Source organism: Adiantum capillus-veneris, chromosome 11, assembly GCF_014529385.1.
Source record: "Adiantum capillus-veneris isolate H3 chromosome 11, ASM1452938v2, whole genome shotgun sequence".
NCBI lineage: Eukaryota > Viridiplantae > Streptophyta > Polypodiopsida > Polypodiales > Pteridaceae > Adiantum > Adiantum capillus-veneris.
Window position 1 is genome coordinate 43,064,449 of NC_140941.1, and position 15,858 is coordinate 43,080,306.

General features: G+C 42.9%; 1 protein-coding gene across 1 annotated transcript; it reads left to right on the forward strand.

The window, feature by feature from the left end:
- The first annotated feature begins 13,077 nt into the window (after positions 1-13,077).
- On the forward strand, positions 13,078-15,648 carry LOC147447164 (wall-associated receptor kinase-like 20). Its single transcript, XM_086524263.1, has 3 exons — positions 13,078-13,897; positions 14,034-14,093; positions 14,389-15,648. Exons 1-3 carry the CDS (start codon positions 13,078-13,080, stop codon positions 15,483-15,485), a joined length of 1,977 nt encoding a protein of 658 aa, XP_086380389.1. The 3' UTR covers positions 15,486-15,648.
- The last annotated feature ends 210 nt before the right edge of the window (positions 15,649-15,858 follow it).

Genomic DNA, 15,858 nt, shown 5'->3' on the forward strand with positions numbered 1-15,858 from the left:
ATGCATGTTGCTCCAAATCAGCCTTTTCGAAACACTAGGGCCCATAACACCTAGTCTGCATATCCATGATCCTACTTTCCAATGCTTATGGCTAATGATATGCTCACATCTCACATGGAAAGAACTAAATACTTTTCAGGTTAAAGCCATGAGAGCATATTTGGACTATTATAGAATGTGAAAATCGATCACACCTAGGCACCAAATGAAACATGTTCATTAAGAGAAAATAGATTTGCTACATGTATAAATAACCATCGGTTGAAGTTGTTTAACAATACTTGTACCCTAACAAGTCTAAGTAGGTATCTAAAACTTTTTGGCCATTAATAGTGTTCCTGGTACGACGTCTAAAAATGGTTTGATAAATTGATATGACCAATACCTATCCAACTTTGTCATGATGCATAATTGAAATAGCGGGTGCCAGTGTCAGTCCTAGAGACTCATATTCTCCACATCTGGAATATGTCTCAAATAAGGATGTCTAGAAAAAGAACATCCTTCAAGTACGAGATGTACTTGTGTGTGGAGGTAACTATAAATACCGAGCAACGTGAGTGAGAGGGACCCTCACTAACCTTGCCCACAGTGGCTAAATCAAATTCCTTTAGTTTCTAGATCATGTTATATCCCATGTGTCAACATGTGCCAAAGAAAATCCTACATATATGTCCATAACTGCATAATGCATAAATGTATTTGGGACACTGTGACCCAAAGTTCTCTACTCTTAGATGACCTTGTCATGTCTCTGAAGAGTAAAATGGATGCAAGCATTCAAGCTTATTCACACAACTTGAAAGCCTTAAGCAAAGCATACTTTAAAATAGGGGGGTTCACAAGGTCATCACATATTTATTAAGAAGAAGGATAATCTTTGAAACTAATCCTTTCTAATCATCACTTAAACCTTATGCTTTGAAAAACTACAGCAAACGGATGGTTTTCTTTTAGCACTAGCACTTTCAATACCTTTTGATCAAAGTGGGAGTTACAGTAGCTGTTCAAGATGCCCTTAGTAGAAGGTGAATTTGAGACTTGAATGAACAAATGCCATGTCTTTAGTTTTAAAACATTGTGTAGAATTGACTTTGAAGAGAACGATGTGAGAGTGAGAGAGAGAGATATATAGGGGTGGGATAGTGTTCACCTGTGAAGATAACTTTGGGATGGTTGGGTGACCACTTTGAAATAGGTGGGTTCATAAGGTCATCACATCTTTATTGGGATTCACACGAAGATCACTTGGTGATCACTTGATGTTCAAATTTTGTTTACTTGGGGCTCACTTTAATTGTGATGTCTTGGGGATTAATCAGCCATCGGACAACACAAAATCAATCCCGATGCCCCCAATTAATTTAGACCATTGAGCCCATGTGAGGGAGGGGGTGTCAAATAGTCACGAGGACTAGTAACCTCCAATGATAGGTCCAATCATAAGCTTTGAAATTTCTAGCCTACGAATGTAATCTTTTTGATGTTTGAAATTGCTAGCCTATCAAAGTGACCTTTTTGGGCCTTTTCTTTGGCTTGTGTGACTGGAAAATCCAGTTTTCTTCCACTGAACCCACGCTTACATCAATAAGCTAATATGTGTCCAATGGAAATGTTGAAGATCATCTGGTGGCCAAAAGCAACATCATGATGGACTAGAAAATACGTTTATAAATTGTCTTTCAATGTGCAGAGAGCTTAGCTTATCTCCACTCATTTGCATACCCACCCATCTATCATCGAGATTTTAAAGCAAGCAACATACTACTTGACAAATCCATAAATGCAAAAGTAGCAGACTTGGGAGAGGTGAATAGGTTAAATCTATCTAACTCTCTATCTTCAACTTCTTCATCTACCTCTCTCTCTACGCCCCTTTTATCTACCTTGATCTACCTTCCTCTCTACACCCTCTATATCTACCTTAGGTAGAGAGATAGAAGTGTGTAGAATAGATAGAGATTAGGTGTGTAGAGAGAGAGATATATACTACTTCTCTCTCTATCTACCTCTATTTACCGTCTCTCCTATGCACTCTCTATCTACCTCTCTATATATCCTCTCTAGCCTTGGATTATGTGTAGAGGATAAAGGAGAGAGATTAGGTATAGGGATATTAGGTCGAAACTTACGCAAACTAATTTCTCTTGCAAATGCCATGATGAACTTGTTGGACAGCAGATGCAATGTTTGTGTGACTAGGTGATAGAGAGAGGAAAAGAGAGAGATGAGAGGACTCTCTCTCTCTCATGCTTGAAAATAAAAGTTTGCAAAGGTCCTCTTGGTCCTTAAAAGATGCACATGAAGTTTCCCAAAAATTTAGGATGCAAAAGCTTAGACGTGAAATTTGGATTTGATTGGAGGGCCTGAAAATAAAAGGTTGCAAAGGTACTCTTGGTCCTTAAAAGATGCACATGAAGTTCTCCAAAAATTTAGGATGCAAAATCTTAGACGTGAAATTTGGATTTGATTGGAGGGCCTGAAAATAAAAGGTTGCAAAGGTCCTCTTGGTCGTTAAAAGATGCACATGAAGTTCCCCAAAAATTTAGGATGCAAAAGCTTAGACGTGAAATTTGGCTTTGATTGGACGGCCTAAGAGAGAGAGAGAGAGAGAGAGGATGAAGTGCATCACTGCCTAAAGAGTGTGGGAGTTTTATCTCAGGTTGGGTTCATACGAGAACATAGACGGAGCTCCAAAAAGGGGCATGAGGCTTGCTTGTCAAGAAACTATTCAACTAGAATCTTGTTGACAACTCTTGGACCCACCATGACATTGGTGAGCGGCCCATGGCTTGCCAAAAACCTTTTTCCTAACTGATGAAAATAAGGACCTTGTCGCATGTACCAGCAAACCTAGTTTCTGCCCGGTCAAGAGTTACCGGCTCTTCTCTCTCCACCTATGTGATCATGGTAGTTGGGAGCCTATAAACGGCCATACTCTTGTCCTTTCCCCTTCGCAAGGTGACACTTCCCCAAGGGCAACCTTAAAACTATTCTGGTTTTAAGGTAAAAAATTGAAGCATGTCGTTGGCTACATAGAAGTTGGTATATTTCGCCAATTTTCCTCAAGGCAAGCTTGGAATCTAGTTGGGACTACTCCCCGGTTGCAACACTTGGGGAGCCTCCCTCAGCTTTAAGTGCCACGGGGTCCCAACCATGGGATCAATGGCTCTTGTGCAACATTAAGGGCGCTCGCAGATCTTCGTTGTCGATGCATAAAAACTAAAATCGGGATCTCGAGTTTTTTTTTCATGTCGAGGTCTATTGTTTAAGTTTAAGTTTATAAAAAACACATTTATTTCAAGAAAGCGCACGCTGGCATGATGATGAAGGCCCCGGAATTTCAAACTAGTGGTACTCTCAAACTAGTGGTGAGGGTTTAAATCCAGACTGGGGAAGCGAGGGCATCCCGAGATTAGTCCCCCCGTGGCCGGTAAAAACTAAATTCGAAATCCCAAGATTAGTTTTGAAAAATCTAGACTCAAGATCCCGAGTTTAGTTTCAGCAGATCGATGATCCAGATCGATCTTTCACTTGGGACCATTGATCCCATGGTTGGGACCACGTTAATCTATACTATATATGAATGAGAGAGGAATTCAGGCGGCCACGTGGCAGCACCTCCTTTCTCCGGTGAGTGGACTCTGAGCGACACACGTAACAGTGAGAGCCTGCGATCAGAGAGAGAGAGAGAGAGAGAGAGAGAGAGAGACGTCAAAGCAGGCCGGACGTTTTTCTTGGAGAAAGAACACTCCAGCCTCTCTACTCCTGCTGGCTTCGTTGCCAATGCTCTTGCTCCTACGTCTCCCTCGCAACCCTGCCCTCGATTGTCTTACCTGTGGCGATGAAGGAACTGGGAGATGCTGCGCCTCCCCCATCTTGATCACGGTTCTCCCAGCACAGGCAAGCTAGCTAATGTGTGGAGAGAGAGAGAGAGAGAGAAACAGAGAGAGAGAGAGAGAGAGAGAGAGAGAGAAATTCCGCCGCAAACTGGGGGCCTCAAATCTCTTGCTCCAACAATTCGTAGTAATCACTAACCCCATCGGAGGTGCAGGTCCTGTGCAGTGCTATTATGACTCCTTTTCCGGTGCCATGTGTCAGCAAGTGATGCATCCGGCAAGGTCATACCTCAGGCTACATAGGGCAGTGGCGGTTTCATGAGGTGGGGGTTTCAAAAAACTGGGGTGGCAAAGTTCAGCTTGATGCTAGAGCGGGCTTGCGACCTCTCAACTCCCCCCGAATTTCAAGATGTACTTTCGTGTGTGTGTGTGTGTGTGTGTGTGTGTGTGTGTGTGTGTGTGTGTGTGTGTGTGTGTGTGTGTGTGTCTCCTAAGAGGCTCACCCGCCTACACATGCCATGCGCTACCATGCCCTCTCCATCTCTCTTGCCAGACCCTCGGCTGCTGCAACAAGTCGCCCCAAGACCTCCTCGAACCCTCCCCCTCCTCCACAAACTGCTTCAGTGAATCATACTTTACCACATTGCATGACGTGCAGAGCTTTGTACATCAGCAAGTCCACATCAAGAATTACTAGAGCGTGTTGGAGCTATATATGGCTCACTCTACTGAACTTGGTCTCACCTATATATTTGTATCTTGTCCTCAATATGAATCAGTCTTTGGGAGCGTATATGGTGTGTCTCTTGTCTCGTCTCTCTCTCTTTCTCTCTACATCTCAACATGGTATCAGAGCGGTAACGATCACGCGCCGATTCAATTCATGGTGACAACAGTATGTGTATGCGATTCGCATGTAAGATTCAAAATTGTTACAAATTTTATTTTTGAGCGTTGATTCTTGTTAACTGTGGTTGTTTTGTGTTAAGAAGAATATGATTAGTGTTTTATGTGGCGTTTATTTATAATCAATCTAATCGTTGATTACGTTTTCTTGTTAATGACACCCTGAACTTCATCTCAATTTTTCTTGCTGTTCTGCTCAAAATTTGGAGAAACGGGAAAAGCGCGATGGAGCGTAGCGCAATGGCACTTTTCATCCAAAACTTGTTTGTCTCCTCGAGCTCTTCAATTTGAGTTCTAGCTTTGCGTCAATCGAAGCAGCAGAAAGTTATGTTGTTTTTACTGCAATAGAGCTTGACGCAACTTTCTTCGTCCTACTTCTTCATGAAGCGTCCGCGATCGTTTTTCTTATTTTGGCGTTAACTTTTTCGAGAAGATTTAGCTTTTTGCTATTCGTATTGTGGCCGTCAATCTTGCGTCTCACGCCACTCTATTTTGAGGACTCGTTTATTATTAACGTCTCTTTTACCCTGTCTTTTTTGGGTGACGTCTCTCACATCTTTGGACATTCCTTGAGCATCCTTCTTACGTTTATCGTTGACAGAACGCAGTACTCATATCTCTCTTGTGCAGATTCTGCGATCTTATCTTATACGTCTTCTCGCAACAAGATATGGCTATGAATATTCTCGTCAACGGCTTTCCTTCTGGCCAACGTTCTGTTCCTCCTTTCCAACGTCAAGGATTTCCAGGCTAGAAAGCAAAGATGTTGTTAATTCTTGAAGGCGATGAACTCTCCGATGTTGTTTTTGGAAATCGTGTTTGTCCGCCTCAGCCTGTTGATACGGATAATGATAACGTGCTTATCACTGAAGGACCTATATTTGAAGATTGGAATGTTGCCTATACGGATTGGCAACGAAGTGATAAAGCAGCTCGTCGGTATATTCTTTCTGCTCTTACTGATTCCCTTTTGCTTGATATGTATGAACTGCCTACTTCCCATGACGTATGGAAGTACCTTATTGCAAACTTTCAGAAGAAATCTGTTACAGAAATACTTTATTTGAGAGGGTTGCTTAACAAGTTACAATATGAAGTTGGTACTGCCATGACGGGACATATTGAGTCTTTCAAATCTATTATTAATCAACTTGCTGCTGCCGGTGATCCTGTTCCACAAAAGCAACTGATTACACTTCTCCTTGATACGGTGAAGGACTCTTCTTATGATAACATTGTTACTATTCTCTCTAATAAAGATGGTCTTGATTTCGACCAAGCTTGCATGTCTTTAATTGAATACTCTCAACGTCAAGAACGTCGGAATGCTGGTCACGATACAGCTATGATTTCACAAGAGGAGACTGAGTCACAATAGATGGAACGTGCTTTTTATGCTCGAAGGCGTCCATTTCAACGAGGAAACCGCAGAGGTGGCCGTCGCGGTAATATTTTCTCTCGTCTCAAATTTCCTAATAAGCAATGTTCTTACTGCAACAGAAATGGCCATACTGAAGATGATTGTTGGGCACGTCAATATGATGAAGAACACAATATTACCACAAAACAACCACGTTTATCTAGAGACTCTTCTTCTTCTTCTTGTGAATATTACGGACGATCTGATCATCCCACTCATATGTGCTATAAGCGTCGATTCGACACAGATCGGAATAGAGCATATGCTACTGAACATCGAAACAACATTGTACCAGAAACAAGCTGCGTTCTATGTTCAGTTGCTCCAGACAGAATACTTCATGTACGTGATGGATCACTTTTTATTGTCGATTCTGGTGCTACAGGAAATATGACATATCAGTCTAAGTGGCTCCATAACTATCATCCACTGCCAGTTCAACGTGTTGTTTATCTTGCTGATGATACTACTTGTCAAGTAAAGGGTATTGGAGACTTATATCTTGGTACCTTATCTTCTTCCACTCGAATTTTGCGAGGAGTATTACATGTACCAGATCTTCAACGTAATCTTCTTTCAGTTGCTAGACTTGTTGATCTTGGTCTGTTTGTTGGATTTGATTATACCAAATGCCGAATTGAGAAAGATGGACAGACTATAGCCACTGCTCCTCGAAACGGTAATTTATTTGAACTCTCTCTCAACGATGCTGTAGCAAATATTGTCACTGCTCCAGGTGATCATGATTGCAAAGTATGGCATCACCGTTTTGTTCATGCTGATTTCTCAAAACTCCTTGATCTTCAACGTCGTGATCTTGTTCATGGCATGGATCTTAAAGCCCATCCCCATATGGGAATTTGTGAATTTTGTGCTCTTGGGAAACACAATCGTAAACCCTTTCCTCTTTCAAATACAACTCATTCTCATGACATCTTGGATCTTGTTCATACTGATATATGTGGACCTCTACCTTCTTCGAGATCACAATATCGCTACTTCATTACTTTCATTGATGATTTCTCAAGGTATACGACTGTATTTCTACTTAGACAAAAATCTGAAGCCTTATCTGTTTTCAAACAATTCCACAAGGCTGCGGAACTTCAAACTGGTCGTCGCCTTAAGAAGCTTCGTAGTGACAATGGAGGCGAATATGTTTCTCGAGAGTTTGTGAGTTACTGTGCTGACACTGGAATTCATCATGAACACACTATTCCATATTCGCCTCAACAGAATGGTGTTGCTGAACGAAAGAATCGCACTATTCTCAATGCTGTAAGATGTATGTTGATTCATTCTCGCTTATCTCGTGTTTTCTGGGCTGAAGCTACTTTGACAGCAACATTTATTCAGAATCATCTTCCTACTACTGCACCCTCTGGTAAGATACCCATCACAGCATGGACAGGTGACATTCCTTCTGTATCTCATTTTCGAACCTTTGGATGTATTGCTTATATTCATGTTCCCAAAGAAACACGAACAAAGCTTGATGCTCTTGGTCTTAAAGTTATTTTTATTGGATATTCTGACACTTCCAAAGGCTACAAATTCTATGACCCTTCCTCCAAGAAAGTAACTGTGAATCGTGATGCTACTTTTAACGAACAGCTTCTGGGAGGCTCATGGTCCATGGATGATTCTGATGATACTAAATCATTGCTTCAGGCTTTTCCATTTCTTTCAGAAGATGAAACACTTCCTATAGAGCAACTTTCCTCCTCACAACCATCCATTCCAAATGTTGCCAATGATGATATTGATATTTTTGTTGATCTGCCTATTGATTTTGAACATGGCTCATGTCATGTTTATGATGACGATATTGCTGATAATGCTTTTTCTACTTCTGAAGATCCCGTTACTTATGATGAAGCTATCTCTTCACCACAAAAGGATCAATGGCAAGAGGCTATGGAAGCAGAGTACGATTCTCTTATCTCTAAAGGTACATGGATACTAACTGAATTACCTCCTGGTCGTACAGCTATTAAATGTAAGTGGGTGTATAAAACAAAAGTAAAAGCAGATGGATCTTTTGACAAGTTCAAGGCGCGTTTAGTTGCAAAAGGTTACTCCCAAGTAGCTGGTGTTGATTATCAAGAGACTTTTTCACCAGTTGTTCGCATTACAAGTGTTCGAGTTTTATTGGCATTTGTTGTTCAATTTGATTTAGAAGCTCATCAAATGGATGTGCGAACTGCTTTTTTTAATGGTGACTTGGAAGAGGAAATTTATATGGAACAACCAGAAGGGTTTGTTATTCCAGGTAAAGAAGACCTTGTTGCTCAACTCCATAAGGCACTATATGGTCTCAAACAAGCTTCGCGAGCCTGGTATACAAAATTTGATCTTTTTCTCACCTCTAAAGGAATCATCTCTTGCTCGTCAGACCCCAACTTATACATAAAACGCCAAGGTAGCAGTTTTGTGATTCTTGCTCTTTATGTGGATGATACCATCTTTGTTTCCAATGATTTGGGATTTCTTCAGCAAGTGAAAAATTTATTGTCTTCTGCATTCGATATGGTGGATCTTGGAGAGATTCACTCTTGTCTTGGCATTCAAATCCAACGGAACCGTACAAAAGGTATTTTATTCCTTCGACAGTCAAAGTTTATTGCAGATACTATTCAAAAATTTGGTATGAAATCTGCACATTCAGCCAACACACCTTGTCTTGCGAGCTCTACGAAGAATACTTCTGACAATGGCGGTCAACTTGTCACAAATCAACCTTATGCTAACTTGATTGGATGTCTTCAGTTTGTTGGCATGAACACTCGTCCTGATATTCTGTTCGCTGCTAACTATCTTGGACAACATCTTGCATGTCCTTCTCTTAAGCATTGGTCTGCTGCAAAGCGTGTATTGAAATACTTGAAAGGCACTACAGATTTTGGTTTAGTCTATCGACGACAACTCACATCGGATTCTATGCAATCTCTTTCTCTTTTGGGTTACACAGATGCAGACTGGGCAAGCTCACATTTATCTATGCGATCTACTAGTGGAAATTGCTTCTTTATAAATGGTTGTCTTGTTTCTTGGACCAGCAAGAAACAACGTTGTGTTGCAGTTTCTACGACTGAGTCAGAATATGTTGCAGCATCACTTGCAGCTCGTGAGTTGATTTGGCTTCGACAAATGCTGGTTGATATTGGTCACTCTCCTCTTTCTAGCACACCCTTGCGGTGTGACAACCAAAGTGCTATTAGTCTTGCAAAAGACTATGTTCAACATAATAAGTCAAAGCACATTGTTGTCCATTATCATTATGTCAGGTATGAAGTACGCAAGGGAACCATTATGGTTGAACACTGTCCAAGTGACCAGATGATTGCAGACATTTTGACCAAAGGCCTCAATGAGTCACGTTTCATCCTCTTGCGCTCGGAGCTTGGAGTTGCTTCGGCCTCACTCTTTCTAGATTAGCTTCTTTTCTATTGTAATAGCTTTGTACATATGACATTGTAATCTTTTAGGTACCATGCACTATGCACACTCCACATTTTCACCTTGTGATATCTAAGTCACTTGAATATTTGTACATAGATGCACAATTCACTTTCACATCATCACCACTGGTTCATATTTCACATTGTATAGGGGCTTAGGTTTTTCCCTTGAACTCCCCAAGGGTTTTTCCATCCAAAGCTAGAGACCTTTGTTTGAGTGGGGGTGTTGGAGCTATATATGGCTCACTCTACTGAACTTGGTCTCACCTATATATTTGTATCTTGTCCTCAATATGAATCAGTCTTTGGGAGCGTATATGGTGTGTCTCTTGTCTCGTCTCTCTCTCTTTCTCTCTACATCTCAACAGAGCGGTGCTGCTCCCTTCCGCATCTCCTTCCATAGCGCCACCTTCATAAAATGTGCCTGCTGCCTCAGCACATCATCACCTAGGAAATGCAATCATACATTGATACAAGGAATCTGGTGATGAGCATGAACATCAGGAACTACCTGTGTTGCTAGCCATGGCGGCTATACTCAGTTAATCTGGTTCAGTCGTTGATGGCAAGCCGTATGCGGTGAGGTGGATAGGTGATTATTGTGAGCTCAATAAAGTAAGCAACAGTAGAAAATGTTGAGTTTTACAAAGAATGTTGGACATGTTTATGAGTAGTTAGGGCACAAGGAGCACATTGTGCAGCTATAAGGCTTATTAGCTTATTGCAAAGCTAATAAGGCTAGCGCTAGGGCTTTTTAAGAGCGACTCCACCTACCACCTTACCTAGTTGTCCACCTGACACCCTCTTATGTTGAACATAGCTCTAGCACGAAAATCATTCGTCCATCTCTCAGAATGATTGTCAAATCCCGATAGCACTAGTGTATCCAGCCCGATGATGAGAGAGAGAGAGAGAGAGAGAGAGAGAGAGAGAGAGAGAGAGAGAGAGAGAGAGGTTCTTGACACATTACTACTATAATTCACGCATTGTGGACAACAACAACATCATGAACTATCAAGAGGGAGACACCGCATACCTAGCTATGTGTGGTAGTGGCTAAGGGACTACTGGTGGAAGAGAGTGGAGACTGAAACCCCTTGGTCCCAACTGCACCTAAGTAGGTTTGTGGTCCATACATATAACCACTAGCTCATGATGTGGAATACTACATGAAAAAATAATGGGAAAAAGAAGATTCTTTATCCACATGGGGAAATGCCAAAGAGAGAGAGAGAGAGAGAGAGAGATGAGAGCCCCAGACTGCCAACTAACAACTCAATATTTTGCAATCGTTCAAAAACTAGGCTGGAGCAAATTGAAATAATAATTAAGCATTTTGCAATTGGTTCAATGTTAAATAAGTGGAATCTATTAATGATATTATGGGGAGAGGGATTGGGGGCCACGTGGTAGCATTTGCGGCCTCTAGCCAGTGGCCCTTCTTTCCCTAATTCCCCACGTGCTCCCTTTGCCTCTCTCAGTGCTCACTGAGCATCCGTAGAGGACTCCACTGGCGTTGGGCAGCTCTCTCTCTCTCTCTCTCTCTCTCTCTCTCTCTCTCTCTCTCTCTCTCTCTCTCTCTCTCTCTCTCTCTCTCTCTCTCTTACGCAGACAAAACTGAGAAGACTCCATGGCCCGCAAAACACCCCCAATATTTTAATTCTCAAAACACCTCCAATATTTTGTCACAATTCCCAAAATGCCCTTCGATTTTTCCAAAATTCCCCAAATACCCCAGGTCGTGGGATTAAATCTCTTGAAAGACAATTTATCTTTTCATAAGGAGACTTGATTGTCTATCAATAGAAGATGCTAAAACTAGAATTTGAGTCCGTTAAGTAGGCTCTCTAGATGAATTGCTTCATTATATATTATATTTAGACATAATATTTTCCCTTTTTTGCAACGTAATTTGTGACTAATTACATGCTAAGCACTCAAAATCGGATTTAATTGTCAATCAAAAAGGAATAAAGATTAGAACATAAATACAAGGATATTTTGGTAACTTTTGAAATTTGGGGAATATTTTTGGGATTTTCCACAAATTAGAGGGGTATTTTGGTTTGGTAATTTTACCAAAAAAAAAAACAATCAGACGGTTGCTTTGAGGTAGTTTCAAAGAGAATTTTTTTCAAGATAGATGATTTTTTTTGCAATTTAACTCTATTTTCTTGAATTTTCCAAGCAGAATTTCTCTTTCTCCCCGTCCCTTCAACCAGCTGTTTTGATTGTTCAATTCGACTGCTCAAGGCTTAGTTGACACACTTTTCTCGAACATTGATGCACAGAGAGAGAGAGAGAGAGAGAGAGAGAGAGAGAGAGAGAGAGCACCTACTCCCTGTGTTTGAGAAAAATCATTTTTCCACACATACCAAATTCATTTCCTTGATTTTGTCAAGAGAAATTTTTAGAAAATTATAATTTTTCTTTGGAGTTTTACACTTTTTTTCTCTATTTTGGACCGGAATTTCTTCTTTTCCCCTTGCCCTCAGCCAGCTATATTCCCTGCAGCCCCGACGACCTAGGTGGATAATGCGTAGAGAGAGAGAGAGAGAGAGAGAGAGAGAGAGAGAGAGAGAGAGAGAGAGAGAGAGTAATCTATACTATATATGAAAGAGGAATTCAGGCGGCCACATGGTTGAAAATGGTTTCGTCAAGCCATACTTGCCTGAGTGAGGTGATACCAATAGAACCTGCGACGAGTGTGCTCTGAGTCGGCCCGACCAAACAACAAGCGAGACACACACACATGCGCACACAGTGAGCACCACCGAACGCGACGTGACACGTTGTCTTGCTTTGCAATGTTAACTGAAGAGAGTACATAGTCGCACGAGTGATTTAACACTAGAGAGAGAGAGAGACTCTAACGATGAGAGAGAAACCAGAGAGCTAGACAGATATGCTATGACAGCATCCGGCCACATCTAATTTGGAGAGAGAGAGAGAGAGAGAGAGAGAGAGAGAGAGAGAGAGAGGACCATCCATGAGAACTTGAATATACAAGACTTTGTGTGTGTGTGTGTGTGTGACAACACCCATCCAAAGAGAGAGCCGCTCAGAGTTCTGACATGTGTGTCATTGATTTAATTTGTGTCATAGTAAGAGCGAGTGAGACCCGCCGGTAGGCGGGTCGCGCAAGCTAGTGCACTTAAAGGGGAGGCCCGAGGGGGAGCCTCTCCGGAGCTCCAAGGAAAAAGTGAAAGCTCTCACTGCTGAGCAACACATATGATTAGAATCAGTGACCTCTAATGATAGGTCCAATCATAGGCTTTGAAATTGCTAGCCTACCGATGTAACCTTTTTGAGCTTTGAAATTGCTAGCCTACGGAAGTGGCCTTTTTCCTCCGGGTTGTGTGAAATCCAGTTTTCTTCCACCGGTGACCGAACCCACCCTTATTTATATATTAGTAAGCTAATTAGCTTCAGCTGGTCAGCAGCTAGACGTATGGCCAAGGTGTGGCGCAGCTCACAGCAGCTGGTTCTGCTACAGCTGTGTGTAGTAGCCGTGCAGGCAGCTCGCTTATATATTGGCTCCTGTGAAGGAATTAGAAGCAGGGAATGTCCTGCATGCGGGAAGATGGCGGTGCCATATCCACTGAGCACCTCAGATTCATGCGGCCACCCTCTCTACAAGCTGGTGACATGCACGGATAAGAAGACGCTGCAGGTAAAAGCCCTCTCAGGAAACTACAGTGTGTTGAGCCTGGACCCCTTATCGCGCTCTATAGTTATCTCCACGAGCCCCTTCATCGGCGATTCTTGTATCACGCAGGACTCTGTCACCTCCCACAACTTTTCTCTCTTCCCCGGCTCCCCCCTCACCGTCGGTGGCGGCAACACGGTGCTGCTCCTCAATGGTACCGATGTGCTTCGCTACTCCCCTCTCAACTGCCGCCCCGATGGCCCTTGCGGCCGTGGGCTCCAAGCTGTGCAGCAGAAAAGCTGCCGGTCTCTTCTCTGCTGCTCCTTAGTGATCCACGAGGGCGAAACGTCGGATTTCCGGTACGGTTTTCCGGTGTTCGGGATGGAGACCGGGTATGTCAGCTTGCTGGACTTTCCTGATCCATCAGTACCCACCAAGGCCGGCGTCGATGCGGGGACAATCGGATTCGGTATGCGGTTGAAGTGGGAGGCGCCCGGGGAGCCCACCTGTGAGACACAGATGGAATGCGGCGCGGATTCCACATGCGTAAAGGCGGCGGCACCGATTTGCGCCTGCAACCATGGTTACCGCTGGGATGCAACCACAGGCACTTGTCCCAAAGGTACTGATGAGCGAGAGCGAGAGAGAGAGAGAGAGAGAGAGAGAGAGAGAGAGCTGACTGGCTCAGGTTGGAACTTGGATCCTTGCATGTAGTCTATGCAGCCTATGCTAATTACCCCCTCCTTGCGTCTGTCCAGTACCTTTCTGCATCCGGGACAGTGGAAGTATAAAATGCCACAAAATTGAATACGCAACAGGTACTTCTCCCTTAATCTTCTCATTTTCTTTTGAGTTTTATGCTGGCAAACGACATTGAGGAAATTATAGTGGAGTTGTGTCAGAAACGTCATGGTGGGCACGTGTCATAAATAATAACTGGATATTGAATAATGCGAAACACGTGAGTCTTACATGTTGTTTATATGTAAATCATTTAGCGAAACCGACATCAATATTGTGCAGTGATTGATCGGCATGAGCGCAGCACCTGTAGCGTATCTGCTTTTTGCATTGTTACTGTCTGACCTAGGTGTCTCTTTTTGGCTTTCCCAGGTCTCACTCTTGGTTTTGTTGGGCTCATCGCATTCATTTCCTTCACGGTATGGATGTATAGGCGACGGGGTGCAGCCCAAAGAGCTCATGCCAAGCTTGTCGAGGAGCGGAACATGATCCTTGCTACCAACAGTGGTGGCAAGTCTGCACGCTTGTTTAGCAAGCAGGAGATGAAGCGCGCCACCAACAACTTCGCTCCTGACAGAGTGCTCGGATGCGGAGGTTTTGGTGAAGTATATAAAGGAATCCTTGATGATGAGACTGAGGTAGCCATCAAGTGTACCAGGGTAGGCAAGATCAAAGGGGTAGACCCAGTTCTGAATGAGGTGAGGATCCTATCTCAGGTCAATCACCGAAACTTAGTGCGCTTGCTTGGCTGCTGCGTGGAAAGTGAGCTTCCTCTCATGGTCTATGAATATGTGCCCAATGGGAATCTTGAGGATCATATTCTGCAGGTGGCCAAAAGCAACGTCATGCTGGACTGGAAAACACGTTTGCAAATTGCCTTTCAATCTGCAGAGGGCTTAGCTTATCTCCACTCAGCCGCATACCCACCCATCTATCATCGAGATGTCAAAGCAAGCAACATACTACTTGACAAATCCATGAATGCAAAAGTAGCAGACTTTGGGCTTTCGCGGCTGGCGGAGCCTGATCTTACCCATATTTCGACATGTGCACAAGGCACAATGGGGTACCTCGATCCCGAGTACTACCGCAATTATCAGCTTACCGATAAGAGTGATGTGTACAGTTTTGGAGTAGTGTTGTTGACTCTGGTTACATCCGAGAGAGCTATCGATTTCAAGAGGAATACCGATGATGTGAATCTTGCAACTATGGTGCAGATTCGGAAAGAGCACTGTAAGATCGACGAAGTGCTTGACCCGCAGCTTGTGAAGGGGGCATCCAAGGAGACCGTGAATTCCATGAGGTGGGTGATTGATCTGGCATTGGAGTGCTTACATGAGAGCAGGCTGAACAGGCCATCAATGAAGGAGGTATCAGAGATGCTACAGCAACTCATTTTATCATTGGAGGCGTCAGAGAGGGAGGGTGTGCAAAAAAGCGATGGATATGTGTATATTGATGTTTAGGTGAGTGTATAAGCATGGGAGTACTTCTGTGTACTCTAGCTAGCCAGCTCTAATCAATTTATCTTGCATGCAGACGCTTATATATATTTATTTTTAAGCTTTGTAATAGACAAAGTGCATGGAGGCACTTTATTAGAGCCTAATATATAATATATGTAACCAGTGTACAAGTATATGGTCATATTTCCTTTCCATCTTTAGAGCCTACAATTTTGAGGTTTAGCGCTCCACTCCGTTTGCAAACATTGAATCTCTCTCTCCCTCTCTCTCTTCCTCTTCCATACATGTGCATTCTTATGTACACAATCAATCAAGCCACTCCCAGCACTACTTGTGACAACCCGGGAGTTGGGCCGTCAATGTGGAGAAGCGT

Bases quoted from the DNA above. Each gene is read 5' to 3' on its own strand.
- LOC147447164 (XM_086524263.1), top strand. From the start codon at position 13,078: ATGGCCAAGGTGTGGCGCAGCTCACAGCAGCTGGTTCTGCTACAGCTG. The intron at 13,898-14,033 runs GTACTGATGAGC...GCGTCTGTCCAG, and splicing joins CACAGGCACTTGTCCCAAAG to TACCTTTCTGCATCCGGGAC. The intron at 14,094-14,388 runs GTACTTCTCCCT...TGGCTTTCCCAG, and splicing joins CAAAATTGAATACGCAACAG to GTCTCACTCTTGGTTTTGTT.